General features: G+C 39.3%; 2 protein-coding genes across 5 annotated transcripts in view; both read left to right on the forward strand.

Moving 5' to 3' along the window:
• zgc:110045 (uncharacterized protein LOC664755 homolog) overlaps window positions 1-6,252 on the forward strand; it is an 8,494-nt gene extending 2,242 nt beyond the window's left edge. For 2 of the 4 annotated variants that reach the window (XM_061285830.1, XM_061285831.1), the window contains exons 3-13: window positions 222-332; window positions 414-561; window positions 662-778; window positions 853-984; window positions 1,338-1,466; window positions 2,093-2,182; window positions 2,857-2,898; window positions 3,297-3,495; window positions 4,374-4,426; window positions 4,686-4,855; window positions 5,105-6,252. In XM_061285830.1, the coding sequence (XP_061141814.1) occupies window positions 508-561; window positions 662-778; window positions 853-984; window positions 1,338-1,466; window positions 2,093-2,182; window positions 2,857-2,898; window positions 3,297-3,495; window positions 4,374-4,426; window positions 4,686-4,855; window positions 5,105-5,468 (1,350 nt within the window). In that variant the 5' untranslated portion in view covers window positions 222-332; window positions 414-507 and the 3' untranslated portion in view covers window positions 5,469-6,252. The remainder of the gene's footprint in view (window positions 1-221; window positions 333-413; window positions 562-661; window positions 779-852; window positions 985-1,337; window positions 1,467-2,092; window positions 2,183-2,856; window positions 2,899-3,296; window positions 3,496-4,373; window positions 4,427-4,685; window positions 4,856-5,104) is intronic. The other 2 variants (XM_061285833.1, XM_061285832.1) reach the window with 2 other exon arrangements.
• A 1,608-nt stretch (window positions 6,253-7,860) lies between these two features.
• On the forward strand, window positions 7,861-25,479 carry vwc2 (von Willebrand factor C domain containing 2). The gene is made up of 4 exons (XM_061285466.1): window positions 7,861-8,067; window positions 14,449-15,130; window positions 16,301-16,430; window positions 24,483-25,479. Exons 2-4 carry the CDS (start codon window positions 14,528-14,530, stop codon window positions 24,632-24,634), a joined length of 885 nt encoding a protein of 294 aa, XP_061141450.1. The 5' UTR covers window positions 7,861-8,067; window positions 14,449-14,527; the 3' UTR covers window positions 24,635-25,479.
• Window positions 25,480-27,275: the final 1,796 nt, after the last annotated feature.

The raw sequence follows: 27,275 nt of genomic DNA on the forward strand, positions 1-27,275 counted from the left end.
CCGGAACACCTCCCCACGGAGGTGTCCAGGCGGCATCCTGATGAGATGCCCGAGCCACCTCATCTGCCTCCTCTCCACGTTTCATTGACAACATTTCTTTTACATTGTTATTAAATCACAGTGTCAAACTGGAAAGGAGATAGTGGCACAAGTAGGCCACAATTGCACTTTTCATTGAAGCATCTTGATGTCTTGTCTAACCTCTTTTAATTCATTTGCAGAGTATTTACATATAAGGTGTGAAAACACAGGGCATGACTGAGAAGGAAGAAATGGCCTCAGATGGGAGCCTGAATGTCACACTGACACTGAGGCTATTGATGCATGGAAAGGTAATTAACCAATGTGGAATAGCCACTGTAGTATCGTCGTCCATGCTCGTTACTGGTATTTAAGGTTTCTTTTCATTACAGGAAGTTGGCAGTATAATTGGAAAGGCAGGTTCATTTTCAAATAAAACATCACTCATTGTGTCACTGCCATGTATAAGATAAATGGAATCAGTCAATGCCCTTTATTTCCTTTCAGAAAGGGGAAACAGTGAAGAAAATGAGAGAGGAGGTAAGAAATAAAGAATGGGGTAACTTGGCATGTTCTCACATGCAGGGTCTGCCTGGAGCAGCATAGAAATTAGATTGGATATTTATTCTTCTTCCCTCAGAGTGGAGCTCGCATCAACATATCAGAGGGATCGTCTCCTGAGAGGATAGTAACCATCACAGGGCCCACAGATGGAATTTTCCGAGCTTTCTCCATGATTGCGCAAAAGTTTGAGGAGGTCAGTATGGCTGACATGTCTTTATTTGCCATTTTGTGCTAATATCCACAATACATTGTTGATCTTCTCCTCAGGATATAACGGCGGCAATGACAAACAGCAACGTGACGAGCAATCCGCCTGTGACGCTTCGCTTGGTTTTCCCAGGGAGCCAATGCGGCTCACTGATTGGAAAAGGAGGATCTAAGATCAAAGAGATCCGAGAGGTAGGAAGTTCTGAAGTTTTTTATCCGGAAGTTATTGGTCTACATGAGAATGAGAGGAGACCATGATCATGGTTTTCCTTTCCATACATTTTGGAGAACTGCATATGAGAATGTGATATAACTAAGCTTGCACAGAGGCTGAAAAGCTATTCAAACTGAAGATGATTTATATTCACCTCTTTAAATATTACTGCACACGTTCCTATCAGGCGCTCAGCTGCTCTTTGCATGTCCGAAGCTTATCGGGGGGATAGAGCTGCAGGTGCTTGAGACTGCATTTCAATTTGGGGTGATGGAGTTCTCTTTCTGGCAATAAATGGCCAATTTTGCTGTGTTTGTCTGCTGATGTCAAGACCACAGGGGCCCAGGTTCAGGTGGCAGGAGACATGCTGCCGGATTCTACCGAGAGGGCTGTCACAATCTCGGGTACTCCACAGGCCATCACTCAGTGTGTCCGACACATCTGCTCCATCATGCTGGAGGTATGTTCTGTCAAACAGGTCTTTATGATCTTTGTTTAGGCACATATCAGTGCTACATTTGTTGATTTGCATTGAGCAATACAACAATACATTTCAAATATGTCCATCATTTTAATATTTACCTATAATATTTTTCATAATATTACATAAGCATTTTTTTTGTGTATGTCAAATGGCCAAATTATTTGCTGGACTTTTAACAAAGACAACCTTTCAATCATTTTTCCTTAAAGTGCTAATTTCAGTAAGAGCACAGAATTAATTAGCTACTTAATTAGCATGAAAGCAACTCACCTTTCCATTCATGAAGCTGCTACCAATTAGATGGGTTATTATTACATGAATTGATATAATATTATATTTTCTGAATGAAAGCGTTGGGGTCATTAATTTATTTCTATTGGCAAGGACACGGTTACGCCTCGTGCTGGAAAAATGAAAAGCCTCGTAAATTAAGAGTTGATTTTATCGTGGCATGCAAGGTCCATGTAACCTTCTCAACCGATTAGACGGCTATTAAAATATTCAGTGAGGGATATAAGTGAGATAAAATGCATCAGTCTTGCTAGGAGTTCCAAATGTAAAATGGTAATTATTATTATTTTTTTTTATACCTTTGTCTCTAGTCTCCTCCAAAAGGAGCAACTATTCCCTACCGTCCAAAAGCCATATCTGCAGGAGCCCATGCAGTATTAGCACAACAGCACTCTGCACAAGTAAGTTGCCGGGAGGAGAAAAAAAAACAGAAAAATTGAAAATGCTGCAGGGTTTCCTCAACCTAAAATGCACAAATTTTGTCAATAAATGAATCAACTCCGAACATATTTGTAACAACAAATATGAATCTAGATGGATTTTTCCATACACGTGTGCCTTTTCAGTTATTATATTGATCACCCTGTCAACCTAGCGGAAGGGCAGTAACACCTTTAATATTGCACAAATGTAAGCTTGAAATTGTGTAATTAAAACACATTCAACAATGTAGCTAATGTGTGACAGGTACAAATGATACCTATTTACATTGTTACTTCTCTGCAATGTGAAACATAAACAACATGGTGATGTTTTCCATTAACTGGCTTCCCACTGTCCTAGATTTGGCATAGGCTGTTCTGATCTGTTATTGAATTTTTGCCATTGTCAAAACATTAGTTGACTTCTAAATGAAATTCCATCAAAACCAATTACAGCTATTGATTATGGTCAAAAGTGTAGGGATGGATTTTCAATAAAACTTCATTTATTTTAATTTTATTTACTATTTTATTGATTTATTTCATTTTTATTTACTGTTTTATTTATTTATTTTATTTCTATTTACTATTTTATTTAATTCTTTTATTTTTCATGCTATGTCAGTTGACGTTTCTTCTCCTATGCCATGCAGGCATTCGCACTTCCAGGACAATATGCTTTTGCTCATCAAGATGTAAGTGTGTTCCTTCAAATGACTAACTCCTTCCTTTCTCTCCAACTCTGCCCACTCCCACCAGTCCCCACATCCTCTTTCTTAACCCATCTATCCGTTTCAGCATCAATGAAACTCTGATTTGTCAACATTCCTAACACTAACACAAATTAGCAGCACGCTCTGATTGAGATCAAAGTTTACAATGAGTCCCTTCATGAGCAAAGTTGTAGTTTGGTAGCCGAAGATGTGATTGTATTTTCATGAGAATTCCGCATGCTTTCTGAAGGAAACCAATCTTCTCACTGACACCGTCTGTGATGTTTGTGAACTTCAGATGATCTCTGTATTGTAGCTGTCAACTCCTCTGAAATAATCCAGTTTGATTGGTTAGCTCTAACTTCCTTCCTACCCTGCAGTTGACCAAGCTTCACCAGTTGGCTATGCAGCATATTCCCCTCCCTTCCCTTGGGCAGAGCAACCCTACCTTCCCTGGTACGTACCCACGGCTCCGGGGAAGACCATCGATCCCCTCTGTTGTTACTCCTCTTCCAATCACGACATCAAACCACCCTGTCACATTAGACGGTATCAGGGATGTCTTCATTCCCCTCAAAGGTCATTTAATTTTTCGTGACCACATCTTACAAAGTGCAAAATGTGAAACTGTGTGGATAGCATGTAGACAAAATTATTGGAAAAAATCAATAGGAAGGCAAAATGGATGTGCACCTCATTTTTGGTTTATCTAAAGGTCAGAGGTCATCAATATTGGTAGAGTGGTTGTGCCGGTTGCTCCATTTTTTTTTTTTTTGAGGGAATTTAGATCAGTGTCCTCAAATTCTTCCACAATTCTTTTTTCCTCTTTTGTCCACTCTTTAGTGGAACAGTAAACTAAACTGTTCCCCAAAATGAGCATTTATACACTTGGCTCACATGTCTGGATAAGATGAAGCACAACCACTAAAAAAAAAATTAAAAAATTAAATAAATGGGGCATATCTTTTGTCCATAATGTGATGGAAATTACAGTCGTAATATTTCCACATTTCTCTTATTCGACCATTTATGACTATTTCCCAATCCTCTGAAAATGCAAATGCATTTGCCCAATTTTCCCAACTGAAACAAATCCCAGTCTCTTGAACCCCCTTACCCTTCTACCCAGCATCATCTCCCCTCAAAATCTAACAATAACTTGGCTCAGACTATCCCTGAAATCATCAACCCACACTTTCATGCAGTCTGTCACAACTAACTAAATCAGACTGAACTGATGTAAACAAACTCGTGCTATATCTCACATGAAAAAATTAGAACCATAGCCGTGTGATATACATATGTGGTTAGAATATGTCTTAAATATGTACACAGTACCTAGAAATCTTGTTTTTGTTCCTCCCACGTTATCAAAAGTAATAACTACTAAAAGTAGGTCAAATTTTGGAAGCCATTAGTGCCATGCAGTTGTTAGCGTTCTGTGTTCTACTTTACAGGATTGGATGCATCTGCCCCCACAAGTTCACAGGAGCTGGCCATACCTAATGATGTAAGTTTCTCATAGTTTGTCTTGTGGCAGTTATAAAATCTGTATTTTGTTTTTTATTCATATTCCCTAAAAGTAAGACGTAATATGCTCCCACAATTGCCGGTAACCACCAAGAACCTCTTAAGGATTCACTGTGGTGTTTATTTTTTGTTTGTGTGCTTGCGCCCCTGTGATATTATTTCTTCCGAGGGTAAAAAAAATAATAAAAAAACATGAGCTCATTTGCTATTTACATTTTTTCACTCGCCTGCTCTTCTAGTTTATTGGCTGCATAATTGGAAGACAAGGCAGCAAGATCAATGAAATCCGTCAGGTCTCGGGAGCTCACATCAAAATTGCCAGTGCCACTGATGGCTCAGCTATGCGCCAAGTCACAATCACAGGCTCACCGGCAAGCATTAGCGTGGCCCAGTACCTCATCAGCGCCAGGTAAGACACGACCAGCAGCTATTTCAAGTTTATATGAGGGTAGAATAATTGTGGTCAAGATTTGTTTTAATTTGCTGCAGTCAACTGCTCCAGCCTCATCAAAACAAACCTGATTGTCTCTGCTTTTTTAACACATGGCTACTCTGATGATGTTTTCTCTTTGTCTTCTCACTTTCTATCCCTTCACGTCCCTTTGTCTTTTCTTAACCTCACACATCTCATCATCCCCTGCGAAATCACGGCGTGCAGCTTAGAGATGGCTAAATACACCATGCAGGCTGCTTCCGCCGCGACCTCAGTTGACCTCAACATGAGCTACGCTCAGTCCGCTTCCAACGCCGCCAATGCTGCCGCTACCTCTCTAGCTGTTCTGACGGCCGCCAGCCCAGCCTCCACCAACATTAATGTCCACTCTCCCTCCACCTTACAGGCCCTCCAAAATTCCCACTATGCTGTCCCTATTTCCAGCCTGCTTGGCATGAAAACACTTCCCGTTCTGGCTGTTCACCCAGCAGCCGCTAGCAGCCTAACACAAGGTTTATCTCCTTACACTGCAAAAATATCCAATTCGAGCGTCAAAAAGTCCGAGCGGCAGAAGTTTGCTCCGTATTGATTGCTATTTTCGTCGATAGGTCTCTCCGATTGGATCATTGTTTATTGTAAATGTGTCCATCGCTGGCACAAGTATGCACTGATTACCAGTGTAGCACTAGCTTTCCATTAATCAGGAGAGCGTATTTATCATAGGTGGCAGAGGTGCGTGTTAACTCATGATCAATTCTATATATGCAATGTGCAAACTCAGGCTTGCTTTGAACCCAGGAAAAAGCGTACTTTTCTTACGACTGTGTGTCACAGAGCTTTATATTAAGACTTACTCCAGGAGATTTGTTTCTTAATATGCAATGTTTACTTTCTGTGTATCTTCTTAGCGCTCTTTTTGATAGCAATTCAATTTATGTAGGTAAATGGTTTGTTATGTACAATAGAGGTGGTTGTTTTTAGTATAATTAACAAGGATTGCTTCATTTCTCTGTCATACTTCCCCATGTTCCTTCACTTTAGGCTCTCATCAGGGCTAACAGGCTTGGGGGTTCTGTAGTAGCGTGGCACTGTTGCAGTTCTGATGGGATTATTCTAAAGCCACACTGGATTCTAGTGGATTTCACTCTGCACAGTAATCCTTTAGAGCAGGACTGGTCCAGACAACTCATGTATTGTTTCTTTTCCCAATCTGTATCACAACCGATTAATCATGTACGTCAGAAGCTGACTGTTATTATGATACATTTTTTTTCATGTTTTCTCGGTGATGGTCCTAGCAAAGCAGTTTTGTAATGCTTGATGTTTATGATATGGATTTGGAATAAATGAAAATGACTTTTTATTAAGAAAAATGTCTGTTTTTATTGTTGCATTTGTCAATATTATATTTAGTTAATTTTGTAACAAAATGAAGATATATATGCGTACGCCTGTATGCATATATATATATATATATATTTAAAAGTATATATCTTATGTCCTAATCCTTTTTTAAATATATGTTTTTCCATCCATCCATCCATCCATCCATCCATCCATCCATCCATCCATCCATCCATCCATCCATCCATCCATCCATCCATCCATCCATTCATCCATTCATCCATTCATTCATTCATTCATTCATTCATTCATTCATTCATCCATTCATCCATTCATCCATTCATTCATTCATTCATTCATTCATTCATTCATTCATTCATTCATTCATCCATTCATCCATTCATTCATTCATTCATCCATTCATCCATTCATCCATTCATCCATCCATCCATCCATCCATCCATCCATCCATTCATTCATTCATTCATTCATTCATTCATTCATTCATTCATTCATTCATTCATTCATTCATTCATTCATTCATTCATCCATCCATCCATCCATCCATCCATCCATTCATTCATTCATTCATTCATTCATTCATTCATTCATTCATTCATTCATCCATCCATCCATCCATCCATCCATCCATCCATCCATCCATCTTGTGTTGTACTGGACAAGACACTGACAAAGTGCTATTTTGGATGCAGCCAGTTAATACAAAACATATTTCCAAATCCAGGGAGGGGGAGCAGAATATAATCCTTGTAAATATTCAACAGGATACAGAAAAAAAATACTGAAAATGGAGAATTTTTTAATCTCTAGTTTACATTCAAGTGTAAACATTGCAGCACTGTATTATTAACCGGCTGCTAGTGTAGTGTAATGTTACTTTTTGTCCCCATTGCTGTGTTGTTCTACCCTTGAATTGACCCTTCCGATTGGGGAACCACATTGGCCATTTTGTTGATGAAAATGTTGAAGTGCATATGATCAATAATTTAATGGGGCCCAAATAAAGTGACAGTGAAGATTGACATTCAACCTCAGGCAAAACGGTAACAGCAGAGAGCACTTTTGTGTGTATGCTAATGGATGTTCAAAGTTTTCGGGTCACAGCCGAGATAATGAATTCTTTTATAAACCAAAGCGAACGGAGTGGTCTCCATCCTGGAATTGAAATCAATACTAGGCTTACAAAAAGCAACTTAAACAAATAAATAAAACTAAACTGTAAATATGTAACTTGAATAATAAAGATTGTAGTTTCAATGTATCTTCCACAATTGTAACTAGAAAGGATTGATCTCAAATATAAAATGGCTCAATAAGTGTTGAACTGGTTGAACTGCACAAATCCAATTATAATAGTTTATTACCTATTTTATCTTGATATCATACAGAAAAAAATACATAAAATGAATGATCACTTTTAACGGCTCCGTGCCCAATTAACCGACAGAGTATAAAACCAATCTGGATCACCAGATTTCCTTGCCCCATCAGCAGTTCAGTCTTTTGAATCGTGCCACCTGGCGGCCAGATTGTTAGTTGCAGGAACCAAAGCACTCCGCCTCCATTTATTTAATAATTTGAGGAGAGAGAATAAAGTGCCCGCGCGTGTGGAGCATCAGACTCTCCGAATCACAAGCAGAGAACGGAGCACCTTGTACATTCTTGTGAGACGACTAAAGTTAAAAAACGATCTTCTAGAGAACCACCGTTTGACAAAGTGGACCATCCTGCACTTGTTGTGATCATTTGTTTCTGTCTGGGTTCCTTCGAACTGTGTGTAGCGGTGATCCAAAAGCGCTGACGGAACCGTACGATTATCACAGGTATGTTCAAGTCATTGTTATATTGATTGATATTCGGTATGTTTTTCAGTGCACTTATGAGAGGATTACAACCTGTAATTATTATGATTATTATATATATTAAAAAAAAAAAACATTCCAGTGCATTTACAGAATAGTATTTTTTTTTTTTTTTTTTTTTGCACCTGTGGATGCTGCATGCCTTCCTTTAGTGTGCATCTTAAAGATGGGAGGAGAAAATAAATGTTTGACAAATTACATGTCCAATGGAATTCTATTCAGATTATATTCGGGAACGTATGCTAGAGTGAGCTTTCCTTATTTTTGTATCCAGAAAATGTAAATGTCACTACATCTCTGGGTGAGCCGCATCAAAAAAGAATATACACAATGTGTCATATGCTGCACTCTGCCCTTTAATATCGCCTCAGTTCTTTTTTTTTTTTTTTTGTGACTTTTCCTGGCTGGAATTGTGCACACAAGCACATTTTCACCTTTATTCCATTCCACATAATCCAAAGATTACATGACAGTTTACAAGAGTTGGTTGTATGTTTGCAAAAACTTTCTTTTCATGTAGGTCACTTGTAAGATTTACAGTGAAAGGATCAAATTCAGTCAGACAGCCCTGCAGCAAATTATTTGCTAGCAGATGGCTCAATACTCTGCTTTGGTGTACATTCCTCTTCTAATTAGACTACATGATTCCACCCTTTACCTGTTTCATTTCTTTTAACATGGCATCATTAATTCAATGCTTTCTCTGCCCTGTCAGATCGGAGCACACAAGCAAGAACTGTCCTAAGCTTTCATGTCTTAGCCCTTGCAATGCGCTTTGTCACAAATTGACCCAAAGTAAATTGTTTCCTTGCACATTTGTGTAGATGTTGGATCAGTGAAGCTAAGGAATTAGATTCAGCAAAAAAAAAAAAATCAAGTGCAGACAGCTGTGCAGGCATACTGCGAGTCTGATTTAATTCTAGCCCGTGGACTTGCTTTTCCTCTAAATGACATCCAGTTTGATGTGACAGAGGGACATCGTTTGACTTTTATTCACGGAGACATTTTGAACGCGATACTCGCCGTGGAGGTTCATTGCCAGCCAACCTGTGTTAGCTTTGCAACAACAGCCCTACCACACAAATCAAAACACGAGGCTACGAACTCATCTCTGGATGTCACCGGTCATGTGGATGAAACATGGCCGTAATAGATTTGATTCTTTTGAATAATTCAGCAGAGCTAGTAATTATCAACAAAAACAGTCTCAGTTCATGTGAGGAAAATTCCTGAAGATAGGAATTCCGCCTCAATTTATTTCAGCTTATTTATAGCATTGACTCATTCACTACCATTGACGCATATAGACGTCAAAAGTTGTATTTTATCTTTCACGTCTATATGAGTCAATGGCAGTGTGTTGCTTCATTTGCTCAAAGCAACCCTGGAAGAAAAATCTGAGTGACATGACTGAAGAGCGCAAGAGGCAGGTCAACCTTTTCTCCACTTGTTATACTATTGAAGTCTTGTCAGACTAATCTAGTGGAATAGAATGAGTAGTGTCCAATTAGTCAAGCTTGAGCTAAATTTTCTCCCTGACTTAATGCTCCTTCTCAAGACTTACGGGCTTTATTTCCTCTGCTTGGTAATGAAAACAACAATATTTATTATGAGTCATACATCAACGCTACGGTGGGAATCATTGAATCGTGAACCAACAGCCAGGTTAAATCTCTCTTTGATTAATCACCGCGGCTGCACCTCAGTGATCAACTGTGACAAATATGTAGACGTGAGCAAAATATTGACCTTTGACTTTGGGAACGTGTATGCAAAGTGACATGGCTAATCTGCTCATGCTGCAAAAGAAGCGTTTTTTTTTTTGGGCTCCCTGCAGAAAGTCAAAGTAACATTTAAATGTCAGTGGAGATCAGGATCATAAAGTCCACCCGCCCCGTCCCAAAAAAAAAAAAAGTGGATCAATAGCAAATTTACAGTATTAATAGCAGAGCTGGGCAATGATGTGAAGATAATTTGTTGTAAATTTGGCTTTGTGTCAAGGAAAAGCTCTCAGTATCATTAAGTACTAGTCAAAAGTAGTTCTTGTTTTATTTTGAGATATCTTACTCATGTCGCATTGTTTTAACATTCATCACCTCGATTATCTCACTTTTATTAGGAGACAAAAATAAAAACCTTTATTGAGCCGTAAACCTGTTTTTAGTGCTGATGCTTTGTGGGAAAGGGTTTTATTTAGTGTTAATATGCTGCAAGGCCCAATTGCATTATCAGGCAATCTTCTGATGTTTGCTCTATTTACTCTTGCATTAGCAATCTTTCCTTCGTTCTAAAAATAATCATATTCACCATTTAGGTCTGCTGTAACTGGACGTCTAATGTGTTTTATTTGGGCATCCAATCCCCCAAATGTGTTCACACATTAAACCAAATTGAATTAAAACAAAGTGTAATGTATTCCTCTGACAAAAACAATCGCTTGCACAGAGTATGTTACATTATATGAATAAAACCTTTTGCGCTTTAATATTGCTGTATAGCTTTGCTGTGACAAACAATCAAATGCAAATTCATTGATGATCATTTAGAGTTTCACTATTTTTCATTATCTGAAATCAGGAAAGTTGTTCGAGCATTAAATGCTGCTTACCCTTTTATGTTTTTGACCCTTCAATAAGAGCAATTGGATTTTGGGATTGACTTTATAGCGAGGAGCGAATTTCCCATCAGCCCAACATTCGATTCACTTACAATTTTTTTTGCAAAACGATTCACGCACTGATGCACCTCAATCATGAGCTGTATATATTTTTTTTCTTACCGTGGAACTGCGTAGTAACTTTCAAACATGTTACATTATTAGATGTCACATTAGCCAACAAATATGTCACAGCTATGCAAAAAGCTAACAGTGGTTTCAGTTGCGTGTATGTACACAGTTTGGTCTAATCACGCACAAATCATTTGAGACTTCTGACTGTTATGTGGACTAATGGCCTATTAAAGCAATTAAAGCAAAATAGAATACACGCCTTGGTTGCAACCAGCCAAGGCAGTGTTGAATTATTCTCACGTAGTTTGTGTTCAAAAGAAGAACAACGTGACGTCAGGCAATATTATGGTGCAATAACTCTCCAGGGAAGGATTACGTGGTCTGTACTATATAACGATGATGTCAAAAGCAGAAAATATAACTGAGAATAAGATCATCCGATCGTTTTTTTGCGAGTCGACCGACAATCGTAAAGAGTTTTACATTGTTTGCAAAATTTGCTCAATCTCTGTACTTTACTAACATTTGATATAAACATTCATTTAACTATGTAGAAAAGCACATTTTCTCTATTTTCGTCCAACATAAACATAAAAACATTATAATATTATTGATTTAAATTCATTTTTCTCGTAGTCAATCAACGAAATGCAGCCTAACAAACCATTAGGCCATAAAAAAAAAAAATCGGTTTCATTACTTTAAAATTGTTTACCCATCTATCATTTGATTTGAAATGCGTCAACAAACTACGGAAATATGGTATACGACTCATTAATATATATATACATACATCCCCCTTGAGGTTTGTTTCTACATTTCACAGATTTAGAAAGCATTACTTATTAAAGGAATAAAATGAGCAAACCTGCCGTGCTCCCCAAAACCCCTGTGGTCCACCACTAAGCAATATAAATACAAATATTGTATTGTGAGTCACATGCAGACCATGCATCTTTTTTAATTTGACAGTTTGGGAACTTACATATTCCCAAAATTGGAGTTGCTTCAGAGATGCCCAATATTCGGAAGCATGCAGAGAAAGGAACGAGACCACCTCATGTGAAAAATCACCTCACCGGTTTAAAAGGTTTCATTTCGACTCTCATTGCAAGCAGAGAATTGCTACACTGCAGTAAATACGAGTCTTAAAAGCAAGTTGCACCTCAAGTAATACAAAGAAACAACAATTCAGTCATGTTGTAGGGCTTTTATAAGTTCCCGCCCACATGCAACTACCAAGTGTGACGGAGCCCAAAATATATACAGTCAAACATACATATGTATTTTGTGCTCCTTAAAACCTGGAAATGAATTTTTAGTGTGTGGAAAATGTGCCGAACACAGCACAACTCTGGATTGGGAGTGTTTGGGCGTTTCTCCCCCAAATAATTGAAGCCGTTTATCACACAACTCCTTTGGGATTTGTGGATAATGGAGTGTTTATGACGTTGGGGGTTGTCGCTATCTATCACTTTTGCCAATTTCAGTGGCAAAGTACACGATCGGCATATACATATATATCAAATCCAGAAAATAAAGACACACCAAGGCTGATTTGTATCTTAATAGAGCTGACACAATGCAGAGAACTCAAAGAAAATATTTGATTTCCAATAAAACAGCATTATTAAGTTTTGAATAGAATCACCTTGAAAAAGCTGCAAAAAAACTATAACAATTCAGAATGAATGAAGCCTGTCCTACAGTCAGTTTTCCTTTTTGTACTCCAATGCAATGAATTTCTTCTTTGGCAATGGATGTCCTCAATTCCTCCTGCTCATTTTTTTAGCTCTTTAAAGATACAAGGACAAAAAAAAAAAAAGGCTAGTATAATGGAAGGTTTATGATCAAGGCACATTTATATATTTTAGTTTTGGGACAATAGCGCCCAGAGGTAGTAAACAACTTTAGAACATTATAAGATCAGTACATTATTTTTCCCTTTATTTTTTGTGGTCCTCTGTAGAATTGTTATTTTCTCAAAAACAAGTCATATCTGTATTTTTTGACAGAATGGCGGCGATACGCAATATAGATCATGTTATTTTCACAAAGCTATTAACAACATTATGTGTTTTATAGTCTTCCAAACAACAAAATAAAAAGACAGCTCAATAACTTCAAGGAAGACGTTTTAATCCTTAGCTAGTAACAAATACAAAAAAAATAAGACCAACACCTGTAAGTCATTTCGAAAACAGTAAGACTGCAATCACAGGTTCTCCTCACCAGCAAAAAAAAAATATGCATGTCCCTTTTGGTGTTTCATTTATAGCTTGTATTACTGTCGGTGTATTTTCAACACACCAGGTTTTTTTTTTTTTATTATTATTATAGTTAGAGCTGAAGTATTTTGGGAAAATCTAATTACAATGCTTTTTGTGTGACAATTTAACTTTTCTAATCAATTTTTTTAATCAGGCAATTAATATATATATTTTTTAATTTATTACCATTACTTTCACAGTGACATAAAAAGCCATGTGACCGCTTGTAACAGCTGTTAAGGTGGTTCGGGGGGTGAGGTTCTTTTACTAATGGGCTCATCTTTTCATCTCTCGTTCTCGCTCTCTCTCCGCTGCCTTTCTCTCCCGCTACAACTCAAAAGCTTCTGCCTCAAAAAAAAGCAAATCAGCTATAAAGATTGCTCCAATACTGCCAGCAGTTTGAGAATATTTTGTCAGGTTGTCTAAATAACATCATGTGTTAACTTCTCTATATTCTGTCACTCCAGAGTCTTAAAGTGAATCCAAGCATTGAACTAGGGTGGATAAATTCACATTGGATTATTTGAAATGTAGTTAGTCGACACAGACTAATTATATCATTGTATGTAATTGTTAACATCAATACAATTGCTGCCTTTGCGTGGCCTCAGCAACGGTAAGGAAATAGATGGAAGTAGGCCACCGAGCGCAGCAAAGCGTCATAGCAGGCATTTGAATTTCAAAGTGCCAGAGTAAATCAAGTTTAGCAAGAGGCAAAAATAAAAATATCCAGCACAGCCTTTTTTTGTTTTTAATCAACTATGCAGTGTTTGCAGTTTACTTCAGGGTTCTACTCCTCCCGAGGTGTTGCATATTAACGTATAAAGGCTACGTTCAAAAGATGTGCAGTTACATGTGATTACAACACAAAAGAAAGCTCCAAGGAGGTTTTTTAACTCGAGAGTATGCGTGGTAAAAAAAAAAAAGAAAGCTTCTTCACTTTAAACGGCTTGTTACGGTTACCGTGACATCAATTATGTTTTTTTTTTTTTTTTTTTTAAATCAATCCCTCTTACTGAGATTCATTTTAAGAAGTGAATTGATCGTGGCTTTTTGTTCCGTTAAGAGGAGCAGAGGAGCTTTAGAATGTTGGATTCAGGTTTTTCCTCTTTGCCACCAACAAGACTGATTGATGCAGGGAACTGTTCCAGTATCACGCCGTATTGATTTCCTAACACAGGTCTATGAATGTTCTTCCCGATCTTCAATTTTCAGTTTATTTTTTGCCCGTTTGATGGAACAAAGCCACACGAATGTGTAACCCTGTACCAAAGCCCAGTCATTGGATAAAAAGTGACAAAATACTGAGCACATAACCCCAGTTTAATTTTCTCTTTCCAGATGGACTGGCTCACACCTGAGCTGTGAAGTGTGTTATGTGAGTCAAGGTGTTTTCCCACCTCGCCGGTGGTGGGGAGAGATGCTGCACTCCGTTGCCATGACAGCAGAGATTCTCTTTGTTCTCTGGTTCCTGATGAATGGGGCTGAAAGTAATCCTCTAACGACTCTACCGGTTAGCCGTGAACGTCTGGAAAAGGTCTTGACCCAAGCCAGAGAGGACAAAGTGGTCCCCAAGCAACTGCAGCCCGAGGACAACAATACTTTGGGTCTAAACAGAACCGGCACGAGCCGTGCCAGATCTAACCTTAGATCGAAGGGTGGGAAGTCCCAAGAGCTGTGGACTGATCAAGATAAGTTCAAACAAATTGACGTGGGTCCCACAAGTGACGTCACCCTGTCCTTGGAAGCCATCGACGAGTACGCCTACCCGGACTACAGGGGTAAAGGCTGCATGGATGAGAGCGGTTTTGTATTCGCGATCGGTGAGCAATTCACCCCAGGCCCGTCCACGTGCCCTTGCCTTTGTACAGATGAAGGTCCTCTATGCAGCAAGCCCGATTGTCCCAGGGTGCATCCTCGCTGCATTAAAGTGGACACAAGGCAATGCTGCCCGCAATGCAAGGAGAAAAAGAACTACTGCGAATTTCGGGGAAAGATCTACGCTTCGCTAGAGGAGTTTAAGGTGAGTTCATGATCTGCATTCACTGCGGAGCAAAAGGCTGCCAAAACTTCCTTTGACGTTCAAATTGTCAAGCACTACAAAAAAAAAGTAGTTGCAGGCGAGGAAGAAGGCATGAAGTGCAGACTTCTAATGGCAAAGATCAGCACTTGTTTTTGTTCGTTCTAGAAGATTTCTGTCGGCTCGTTTTCGGTGTATCTTGAGATTGCTCGAGATGTTAGAAGCGGTTTTACGAGAAAGGTGTGCCGAGCTAAAGCTGCAAAAAGCATCATAATTAGCCTTTGGCTGTGCCTTGGGATTTGCAACAGCCAGGTTGTTATACGTGATTGCTAACTTCTTTGGGAAGTGCTGCCGCGCTCCATTTTTCAAGTGGCATGCGGAGGCGAAAGCCTCTGCAATCAGCAACCATACTGTCTGAATTAACCTTAGCGCTCTTGATAGAACCAAAGATGTGCTGCTCTGCACAAGGGACTGACAAACAAGCCTTTCACAGAACTGCAATCTGTACACAATCAACGACAGTATTTTCTGGGTTATTATATGGAAAGGAACAATTGAAGAGCCAAGACATTTTGGAATAATTCTGATCACGGCACATCTCTTAACTCATTCGCTGCCAGACCAGTTAAAATGGATCTTTGACGTTTATACCCGTCAATGGCAGTGAATGAGTTAATTAAAAGAGGGTGTGTACACTTGCGCAACCACATTAACTCAGCTGCTTTTTTTCAATTGGCTTTTACAGGTTATACGTCACATTTATTATAGAAAAAGTTTTGAAATGATTTATGGTGGTTTCGTTTTTTTGACATCACAAAAATGAAAGCATAGGGTTCTCGGAGTAAACATGAAATGAAAGAGCTTGAGGAGAATATTGGGGAAAAATAAAATGGTCCCGTTTAACTCCATTCTGAAGACGAGATGTCACAAAAACATTCTGCCCGGAGGGCATTTTTCCACAACACAAAAAAAATGCAATTTTTCCAGAACCTCTCATCTGATTTTCATAATTTCCTGTTCATTGTACTCAGGTTGAAGTATCCATTCCAACCCAACTCAGCATTTTGACAGTCTGTCATTTTTAAGAAATGTTATCACGTTGCTATTGTGAGACGGGGATAGCAAGGAATTAATTAAAAAAAAAACAATGCCTCCGCTAATTGTGTTTTCCAGGTGTCACCGTGCGAGAAATGCCGATGTGAACCGAGCGGAGAGGTGCTGTGTTCTGTGTCGGCCTGCCCTCTGACGGAATGTGTGGACCCGGAATACGAGCCGGACCGGTGCTGTCCCATCTGCAAGAGCGGTAAGTGGAGTTACTTGTTTTAAATGTATTGGCAGCCCACTGATTCAGTCAGTCCATCCAAATCAGCAAACGAATGACTTCATCACCGTTTGTGTGTAGTAGTAACTTAGTAGCTCCTTTTCAAAGGTCATATATTACACACGGCTCATCAGTCATGTCCTTCAACATTTTTGATCAATTATTCCCAGCTAATTTCAAAGAGTGGCGACAGCATCTGTTCTGCGGTAAATTGATGGTGCTATTATGAAGTCGAGGTTGAAGGAGGTACTGTATGTTCATGTTTAGAACTCTGCAGAAACCATGCTGCTCAGTCCTTCCAAGACAACTTTGTTCCCAATCATTGAGAACAGTATGCCCAAGGGTCCTTTTTTTTTCTTGGTGGGACTATCAAATAGATATGTTTGAGTTTCCTTCAGAATAAAGACAAAGATGATGCAGTATATGTTGCAGACACACAAAAAAAAATTGTTATAGTGCAACAATACTGTTTGAATCCCTTCAAAATAGAAAAGAGAGATTAATGCGTTATCATGTTGCCGCAGAAATTGATGAGAAATGTTCAAATACTTAACAAAATGGCTTTTAAAAGAAATACAAAGAAATCTAGATTACATTCCAACCCAATAAAATGTAGATAAATAATAGATAATACATGCCATTATATAACATTGAAATACAATTAAAATATGCTCATAAATGACTGTTGGTGATGATCAAAATACAAATTAAGAGTCAAAATGTTGTTTTTTCCCCCAGGCAGACACTGAGTGTCATGTTTAGCTGTTGGATTTTGGCAGGCAACAAGATGATTGTTTGTTCGCTTGTGAGCTTTGTGTTACATTTAGGCACTGCTCCAGTTTGCTCCCTTTGGATTGTACAGCAGATTTGCTGAGCTTCAGTTGTATGCGCATCTGTTTGGAGACAGATGTGGCATGGCTGTCAAATAATATTCACAACTGCCACCAAGCCGTCATGCTCTTTTCATCCGGGGAAGGATTTGCTGTGTTGCAATGGAATCCACCCATATTACCATAAGCTTGACTTCAACATGTCTAACGCAGCAAACTACTAATACAAAAATAAAATAAATGCGGCTAACAGAGGTAAACCTCGCTATTTTATCTATTATGCTAGTCCCAAAATATTTCGACGAGCGGGACCACCAAAAAGCGGCACGACATCGAGCTCTGTCGCCAAAATATTATGCGTGGACAACTACTGTGTGATGACTTTATGACAACTTTATTCGGATCAGAACTTTGCAACATAAGTATTGAAACAGCTGTGGAACACAAGATGAGATTGGCTGGCTCTTTAAAAAATAAATAAAAAAGGAATTCTCATTAACTCGACCTTCATCAATTTATAGTCCACTCGACCTTCATCGATTTATAGCAAATACAAGAAAACTCAATTCGTTCAGCCTTTACCATGATCAGTGTCTGGAATTGTTTATTAATTCCTAATCATTTAAAAATAAATGGTTGACTAGGTCACATGATCAGAACACACATACCAGTACCCAACACATACACACAGTGATGCCGAAGCTCCCGCTGCGGTGAGAAATGGCACCATATTGAATGATATCATCTGTTCATATACCCTGTAGCCAGGAAGACAGGAAATGATACAGCTCTGTAATTAACTGTGCAGCACCACCAACAAGCCACGTTTAAAACAATGAACACGTGCAATGAAGCCATCCCGAACCAAAAGCCAGCCAGCGGCCCTGAAGGGATCATCAAAATATAAGTGCAGACAAGTTTTGCTCATTGGATTCGGAGAGTAGACCTGGCCACTTCAAATTCAACACAGTTTGCTCTCTTGTGAGTGACAGCACATTTTTCAGTTTTGTCACTTTTACAATTTATTGCCAGCGGCTGAATGCGTTAAGGCAAGAAAAATATAATTAGCGTAAGGTCAAAAGGAAATTCATCATCCTTCATCATCCAAAAGCCAACTAGAAAAGAAACGCTATAAAAAAAATTAATACCAAAATTGTCCATGTTATTGCCAATTAGAAAAAAAAATGAAAAGACAACCAATAAGACTTAAATAAAGCAGTTGTCATTGATTTTTTTTTCTGCTTTGGAAACAAATGCAATTCAAATTTGTCGTTCTTCTTGCAGCTACAATAGAAAGGAGCTATTTTTGTGTAAAAATAAATAGTTATGACTCGCTGCCACATTCCACCTGGCCACCGTTAACGAATTCGACGTGACAGAAAATAAAAAAAACTCTTTCACCCTTCGCAGTAATTAGTGTAAAATAAGTTCATCGGCGACCATTAAAATTGTCGCCCTGCTCGCATATGCTGTTTAAGTGTAGCAGATGTGTCGCTTGTAGGAAATGTGTCACATCAAAGCTCACATCATTAGTAGGAAAATAACTAATTACTCATCCAGGGGTGATTTAACACCGACTGACTGACCGAGTAAATTGCCGTAGCTGTGCTAATGTTCAGAGGTACATCGAAATTGAGACTATAAATCTCAAGAGTGTAACATTAGTATTCAGATTCCTCATCCAACACGTATGCTGATTGAGCCAGTCTGCATTTTTGCATGTCTTTCATCGCTAAATGCAAGTATTGCATTGTTTGATGACTTGATCAATTATGCACTGACATTATCGTGGCCTTTTCAGACATGCAAAAATCGATGACTGTGGCAGGGTCCCCTGTCTCAGATGTGTTATTCACTTGTTATGCATGCAGACATTTTGGGGAAGAGCCAAGGGATGAAGATGAAAGCGCCAGGTATCGCTGACATCTCGCCCAGACAGTTGTTCATGAATATCAAAGGACAGCTGTGAATGAAGGCAACTTCTTTTGCCATTTGACTCATCCTTAGATCATTTTTACCGATAAAGTTTGTGACTGACATTTACTGGATGCTGTCATGTTTCATTTAACAATAGTGGCACCTCATTTATAGTTCTTCAAGACAAACACTCTATTTTAAGCCATCACCATATCATGGTGGAGGACCCCAAAATATTGTCGGTAGGAGTCACCTGGGATTGTCTAGTAAAGTCAGCTATCAGAAGAACGTTCAACTCCAAGCTCTGACAGAACTTTAACCAGGAGAGGAACATTGTGCCAGAGTGGACCATGTTCCTGCTTCGATTCTTGAGGTGCCTGGACTTCCCCCATTGGTCATCCAGAATTTGGGTGCAATGGGAGGACAGTCCATGAAGTTAACATAAACAGCCGTGTGTATCAATTGGAGAGTGCTCCCACCAGACTTCAAACTTGCATGATTAAAGTCTGTTTCCATTATCATAACACAGCCTGAGTGCATAACCATCTGTTTGTCTATGGCACGCTGCAGCATTTCCATGGCAACCTTAGCATTACCTTGGGGTAGCACTACACCGATTATGATAATCGTTGTGGATTCTTTTAGCAAGTGTAACGTAAGAGTCACTCCATGTCCAGATGTCCTCTATTGTGGCGTTATTAAATATTGTTCACGTACACAGACAACCCTTGTCCACATTACGGACTTGTTGGTGCTACCCGTCTGAAGAGAAAAGTAGATGGCCTGCTAGCTCATTGGCAGAGTTTGGGATAAAAGAGCCCAGCCACCTCTCCAGCTCATCCATTTTATTGTTGAGTTGGGAATTTGCAATGGCAGTTTTGAAGGGGTTCGCAATTAGTCCAGCCTTTAGCCTCGTCCCAATCTCTATTGCTTCCTGCGTCGCCACTTTGGGCAGATGGTGCAGAAGAGGCCGGCTGATCTGCAGATCTCTGGTACAATCAAGTAGTCCCAGTTGCTGTCATTAAATGAATCATAGAAAGGAGTTCTGCAAATATGATCTGGTTATTCCACTTATGAGTATGAAAGTGAGAAAAAAAAACGCAAACACCTTCTAAAACTAGTCCTCAATCTGTTGCAACTTGACGAGTGGCGGGTCGCTGCTTTTGCTCACGTCACCATCTCGGTTCGTCAAGTCAAGCAAATCGATTCTTATGCCCATCTCCTATTTTTCAATTTAAAATGAAGGTTCTGCTTTTGATAGATGAAAATAACGACATTAAAATCAGAGTTGCCTCTCCATAATCGATATCGAAATAAATGGTCCTCTACTCTTGCAGGTTATCATCTTGGTAACGTAGAAGGAAACAAATGGTGTTTTTCCGAGACCTAGACATTAGGGTCAGCTCTAATCTGGGGGCGGATAAACGATTTGAACCGGAGCCAATATCACTTCAAACTGAGCAACATGAGACATGGTGGCTCTGTTGCCAATTCCGATAAAGGCTCATTTGAATTAAGGCAAGTATTAAGGTCCTCTTAAGATGCGTCTTAAAAACACACACACACACACACACACACACACACACACACACACACACACACACACACACACACACACACACACACACACACACACACACACACACACACACACACACACACGCTGCACTAAAAAAACAACAACATAAATACTATAAGAAATTGAACTCCACACTTGTTGCCTGTTTATCCTTGTGGCAGCCCAAGAAGAAAGAAGCACTATCCTGTAGAATAATTTAACACATTTGAAGCTAGTCAAGCCTGGTAAGACATTGGGCCCGATTCTGGTATTTTCTTTTTAGTATAAAGTCAATTTCCAAGTGGCCATTCCACAGCAACCAACTTTGCATCATCCGCAAGTGGAGATCTTGCAGGTCCTTTTAAATGTCCCTTGCATATGCCTATTTCCTGCACAATGAAGAAAAAGGGTACATTTCTCTGCCCTTATGGAGATTGAAAACAATAGGCAAGGCGCCGGTGTCCCGGTGGATTCATCCATAAAGATTAGAGGTGGTCTGACTGGATAAAACATAAAAAAGAAAAGATCGTGCTGGAAGGAATAGAGACACTCTAAGCTATTAATATCATGAATTCATTTATTCATTGTGTTGTTAAATTGGTCCCTCATGTTTTATCTTTACACATCAGTGACACTTTTATCCTGTATTTATAATGCAAATACACTCAAGAAGTCCATTAAGATGAGTGATTTTTATCTACTTTTCTCTCCGGATAATTGAGATCTGTTGGTTTTCTTTTTTTTTTTTTTTTTTAAAGATGGGATGTGAGTGTTTGAAACTGTGCTCTCTTCTGTTGTCTGCTTTTCAAGCTACAGGTGCTAATGGCACATCATTTCCATATGCTGCCTTTGTCCCATCTTCGTAAAGTGTAGTGAACGTGTGAGTGTCATTGAAAAGCTCTCGTGCTATCAAACGTGCTGCGTAGAAAATGCATTAACTGATGCAGAATGAAACCATGATAAAAGAATAAAATGAAATCCATGCACCAATGCAACTGTGGGTGTTTCACAGTCTTATCAAGATAAGGGTTGACGTGTGTTTTACAATATTATTGTCCTTGCAAATCTTTGACACGTTGTCGGAAGGATCCCTAATGATGACAAATGAGGAAGGACAGTCGTCCACAGCCACAAGACGAGATGTTCCCCAGTAAGGGTGCATGTCGGCATCTAAAGGACTTATGAATGTGTTGAGGTTGACATTTTGACAGGCTGTTCGCATTGATTGATATGCTCGCAGCACACTTCTTCTGGCTGCTGACACCTAGTGAAATGCGGCGGCTGCAGCGGAAAGACTCCTCATTCGTCAGTCCCCTAATTACATCGTAATGTATAACCAGCAGCTTGAGAGCTTGTTAGTGCAAGAAATGGCCATTGTTATGCTATACCTGATGCTGCGAGACACAATTCCTGTCGAGTTTATGTTTCGTGTGGTGAGGCTGGGGAGATAATGGATGCTTTATGACCTTTTTTTTCCCCCCTGGTGGCTGAAGAAGAAAGCACGAGGAGAAAACAGCCATTCAAAAGGGTAGACAAAATAAAATCCATAATTTATTCATTTATAATTTAGAGCTAAAACACATTTTGTGTCTTATTGTGTTACGATTTCCACTACTGCTTGGGTAACATTAGGAAAAGTGTCCTATAGGACATATTTATTTATGTATTCATTCGTTCATTTTCATTTAGTTATTTTATTTGGTATATTCTCCGGTACCTGAAGTTCGATTTGTGCTTGAGGCAAGTTCAGGAAATAAGAAGAAAAAGATAATTTTGAAAGGAATTCACAAGTAGGTTTTAAGAGCTTGGCGGCACGCTGAGCACATCCGTGAGGCAAGAGGTGGGGCATACTCTGAACTGGTTGCCAGCCAACCACCATAATGTACTTGTTAGAGGATCAGAAAGTGAGAAGATAAAAAAGAGAATCTACTAAAAAAAACATTTGTATTGTCTGTCAGAGATGGTTGTTTCGAGATACGAAAGTGCGGCCATCTTGATGTGAACTGCATTACACAAATCAACATTTACAGCATATTGGATGGTAAAAGAGTACTCACAAACAAGCAAGACCTGAAACCAAAAGATGAATCTTTTAAAGCTCACCGTTACGACATGACTGAATTGAAAAAAGTGATTCACTTCGGGTTTGCTCCGTTGAGTAATGTGTGTTGACCCAGGCCTTAAAAAAAGAAGTCTTTGGAGATGCCAAAATTATTTAACATTTGATCTTTGGCCCTTACTAATACACCAGTAGGTACATTTTCATGTTTTCGATTATTGATGTAAAAAAAAGATTCCTTCCTAGTCTAATGCTTAATGGAAAACGTTTCTCTGCATAAAACAAGGGCAAGGCACTCAATGGTCTCAAGAGCCTGTTAATGGCAGTGAAAAGCTAAAATAGAAGCAGAGCATGGATGATGCATGGCAGTTTGGGGGAAAATGTCAGCATGTAAATTCCACCTTTTAAATGACCCTGGTGAAAACATCCTGTAAAAATGACTTCGATGTCGGTTTGCTTCTCATTACCGCCGGTCAGAAAAGGGCAATACACGACAGCCACGGTATTACAAGCCTTATCGCAATATTTGATATTTGTGTGTCGACCAAATTATTTTTCTGCCCTTTTCATCGTCATACTAGAACGTGATTTTGGGATCGTGCATATTTTTCATCGCAATAGTGTCGTGCTATGCTTGTGGTCTGTTTGTCTTTGACTTGAAAATGACTTTTTCATGTCTTATCGAGTGACGCTTGTAGCTTTAATCTTTACGGATGAAAGATCGAGCTGTACACAGACAGTCCGCCAATGTTTATAAATGTCCTTCATGGGGGCAGAAGAAAACCCGTCATTGGTATTCTTTAAGAACAGTAGATTGGACTATTCTGCAAAGTCCTGATTAAAATCCTACGGAACATCTGGAGAAGGTAACCTTCAAACATTGAGACAGCTGGAGCAGTTTGCTCAAGAAGAGTGTAACAAAATGCCTGTCAGATTACATTACGAGAAGCATAAATTTTGCCAGGAATTTTTCTTTGTAATAAATCTATTGGGCCAGAAAAATCAAGCAATGCCCGTTTTACAGTAGTTATTGTTTATCCACCCAACCATTTACTATTCTGCTCATGCTAACATTCAAATATGGTTGTAGTAGTGCTGCTTTACTACTTTAGGACCTGGATGACTTGCATGAATTTGTGATATCACGCTGAAAGCACATTTGTGTTCCACATCATCACATCAAATAAAAAATATGAAGGTTTTTGGTCAGGACAAATCAAAGTCCAGTCTTGAATCTGATTGAAATTCTATGGAATATTCTTTCAAAGGCTTTTCATGCTTGAAAACCTGTGGACGTGTTGCTGAATTACAGCAATTGTCCAAGGATGACTGGGCCAAAATGCCTCCAGAGATGTGAACGCCAATTATAGTAAATGCTTGATTTCGGTTGTTGCTGAGGGTGGCCCAAGGCTTAGGATGGAATTCATTTTCCACACAGGGTGATGTGTATGTATGTTTTTCTATAAATATATATATATTTATATTTATGTATTTATTTATTTTAAAAAATATATAATCACTAATTTACATTAACTGCAATTTGTGTTTACTTGCATTGTCTTTGATTTTTATTTGGTTTGATGATGCGAAACGTTTAAGTGTGACAAACGTCTCTCTCTCTTTCTCACTCCTTGGCAATTCTCATTTCCCATTCTTCTTCTTGCCAACAGGCCCCAACTGCTTCGCAGACACAACAGTGATACCGGCCGGACGAGAGGTAAAGATCGACGAGTGTACAATCTGCTACTGCACGTACGAAGAGGGCACCTGGCAGATTGAACGCCAGGCCACCTGCAGCAAGAACGAATGCCAGCGCGGTTAGAGACTAGCGCGGTGAGAGGAACGTTGGCGAGCAACACCAACGTCCGTCCATATGAACACTTGGCCTTTCACCCAGACTTTCGGACATCAGGGTCAGTCGTCTCAACATTTGGAGTCTGCGCTAAGCAAAGGTTTTGATGAAGATTCGTAATCTGCACATAGAATATTTATTTATCTATGTGTTAAATTATTTATGAATATATATATATATATATATACACACACAAATACTGTCTCGATGTCATTATGCTGTACTAGGTACAAAGATTTTTTATAGTCTCTGTATTTTAATAATCGGCTGCAAAGAAACACAAGTGAATGTATAGAACACACATGGCTGTCTTTGGAGGCTGAAACCTTGACATTTTCAAAATTCTGACAAGCCCTGACATGGCTGGCCCTCAGATGAGCATCTGACGGGCGCTGCTGTTCAAAATGATCAAACGCTGAGCCAAAAGTGAATTTAAAGCTGACCGTTTCGGACTTGTACTACTGTATGTTCTTTAGTCTCTTTGGATGTTTCAAGTGTGCTTTGATTTTTGAAAAGTGCTTTTTTTTGTATCTTGGTGCTCTACTGTATGTTGCTGTTTCAAATAAACAGCAGTCTGTGGCTCTGCGGGAGCTGGCATGAGGCATCAGCCAAGTGCTTCTTTACTCACTAATAAAGTGTTTGGGTTTAGTGTCGTCGTGACACGGACCTTAGATAGGAGTCAAATTGGAATCCTAAGAGGCCCTCGGAGGCAGCCACTTTTTTTTAACTCGCGACCATACTGACAAATTTCTCAACCTAACACTTGGCATGGGGAGAACATGCAAACACCACACACACAAAGTCCGGAGCCGGAATCAAACCCTGCACCTTTGAACTGTGAGGCGGATGTGCTAATCAGTGTGTCACCGTGCTGATACCCCCCCCCCCCCCCTCCCAAAAAAAACCCCGATACAATCATTTAATCTGAATTTAAATTCGACACATTTATATTTACTTCCTCCAGTTTCAAATGAGTAACGAGTGTGCGGCGGAGCCCAGAGGTTCCTCGGCCAGCAGATCAAAACGACGGCTCATAATAAATCCAGGAAATGAGCGCTGAAGGGCAGGTAACAGATCAATGAATGCACATGCTGCGTTTCAAAATTTACCAGCTGTCTTTTGCTTGAGCGAGACAGTGAACTCACACCTTACATTGAGCCGGTTGTGCGGCACAACTCCGATCAAGGGGGTTGCCAGACAACGGCGTAACATCTCCAGCAGTGAAACGTGCCTCTGAGCCTGCCAGCAAGATCTGAGACAAATCAGCCTAAATGCATGTACATGCAAGCTGACAGGCTTTCTCTGAGCAGCTGGCTCAGCTCCATTACAGTTTCTTGTCAGACTGTTGACTGTCCTCTCAAACGTAAATCGTTCATTCAAGAAGGAATGGAAATGTGTTCGCGCATAAGAGTGCTAAATGATTGTGATTTCGCTCTTCAGTCCAATGATTTCCTGTGACAGCACTCGAGGTTTAGCGTGCAAAAGTAATCAAACAGCATTGTCTTAGATCAGTGTACAACCTTGACAAACTCTGACTTGAACGCATGTGTCACATTTCAAGAGAACGGGAGGAGCCATTCTGATTGGCCCAGAGCGAGGTCAGCTATGATCACTATCACAGTGGCGCTGACCTCCCTTTGTCAATCTGCCGTCGGTGCTCATCTATAAAAATACCAATGCCGCGTCTAACCCTCATGCGCCGGGCAGAATTCAAATTGAGCCCAGACTGTTTATTTGTATATTGAAAGAAAGTACTGTACCTTTGTTGGTTTGACTTCCCTGGTTTCTCATAATGAGTCAATAAAGCAAAACCTGTTTAGCGCTTTTTATTTATTTATTATCTGGTGTTAAATTTGTTATGTATTTAAGTACTCGCAGTCTCAGCATACTAAAGGGTAGTCGCGATTAAAGCAACATAAATCCTCGTCCAAAATGAGTCTTGGGTCTTTGATGTCAAATCCCCTAGATAGTACGCTTATAAGCGAGTCTTCCTCATTAATTGGACGTATCTGTCAGAGGCACTGATAAAGGATTAGCCTCTGCACTTCCCAACACCGCAATGCTGTAATGAGACTCCTGCCCTGTTCTGGCCACTATTCACTTCTGCTGATCATTTCGTTGATGCTGATGAAATTCATTCCATATTTATTGCAACCAGCCAACTTTTGTCAATTGTAATTAAAATGCCACAGGTTTTAGTAGCTCACAAATAAATGGCAGCCAGTTTTTTTTTTTTAAATACAAAAATATGTTAATGAATAATTGAAAATGAGTGCCATACATTTAAAGGTGTGGTTTAATGTCTTCCTCTTCACCACCGGCAGTGACTTTGAAAAGCACAGCATTTCTTATAGAAATATTTCTTAATGCTATCAGTAATCTTTTAATTATTTCATAACTCAGCATGAGTTAGTCAAAATATCTTTTAAGAATGTCCCCCCAAAAACAATGCATTATCATTTATATTCTGGTCAAATACATCTCAGGATAATTGACATCTTTAAGCGGTTTACATGAGACAGAATAATTTGATTACATTTGGAAGAAAAAAATATAATTCTATTTTTCCCCTCCAAAATAGCCAAAGTATTTTTAATCATCTTTGTATTCC

The sequence above is a fragment of the Syngnathus typhle genome, linkage group LG8, assembly GCF_033458585.1.
Source record: "Syngnathus typhle isolate RoL2023-S1 ecotype Sweden linkage group LG8, RoL_Styp_1.0, whole genome shotgun sequence".
Classification (NCBI taxonomy): Eukaryota; Metazoa; Chordata; class Actinopteri; order Syngnathiformes; family Syngnathidae; genus Syngnathus; species Syngnathus typhle.

Coding starts and splice junctions, on each gene's coding strand:
- vwc2 (XM_061285466.1), top strand. CDS start 14,528: ATGCTGCACTCCGTTGCCATGACAGCAGAGATTCTCTTTGTTCTCTGG. Junction 15,131..16,300: donor CTTCGCTAGAGGAGTTTAAG/GTGAGTTCATGA, acceptor TGTGTTTTCCAG/GTGTCACCGTGCGAGAAATG. Junction 16,431..24,482: donor CTGTCCCATCTGCAAGAGCG/GTAAGTGGAGTT, acceptor TCTTGCCAACAG/GCCCCAACTGCTTCGCAGAC.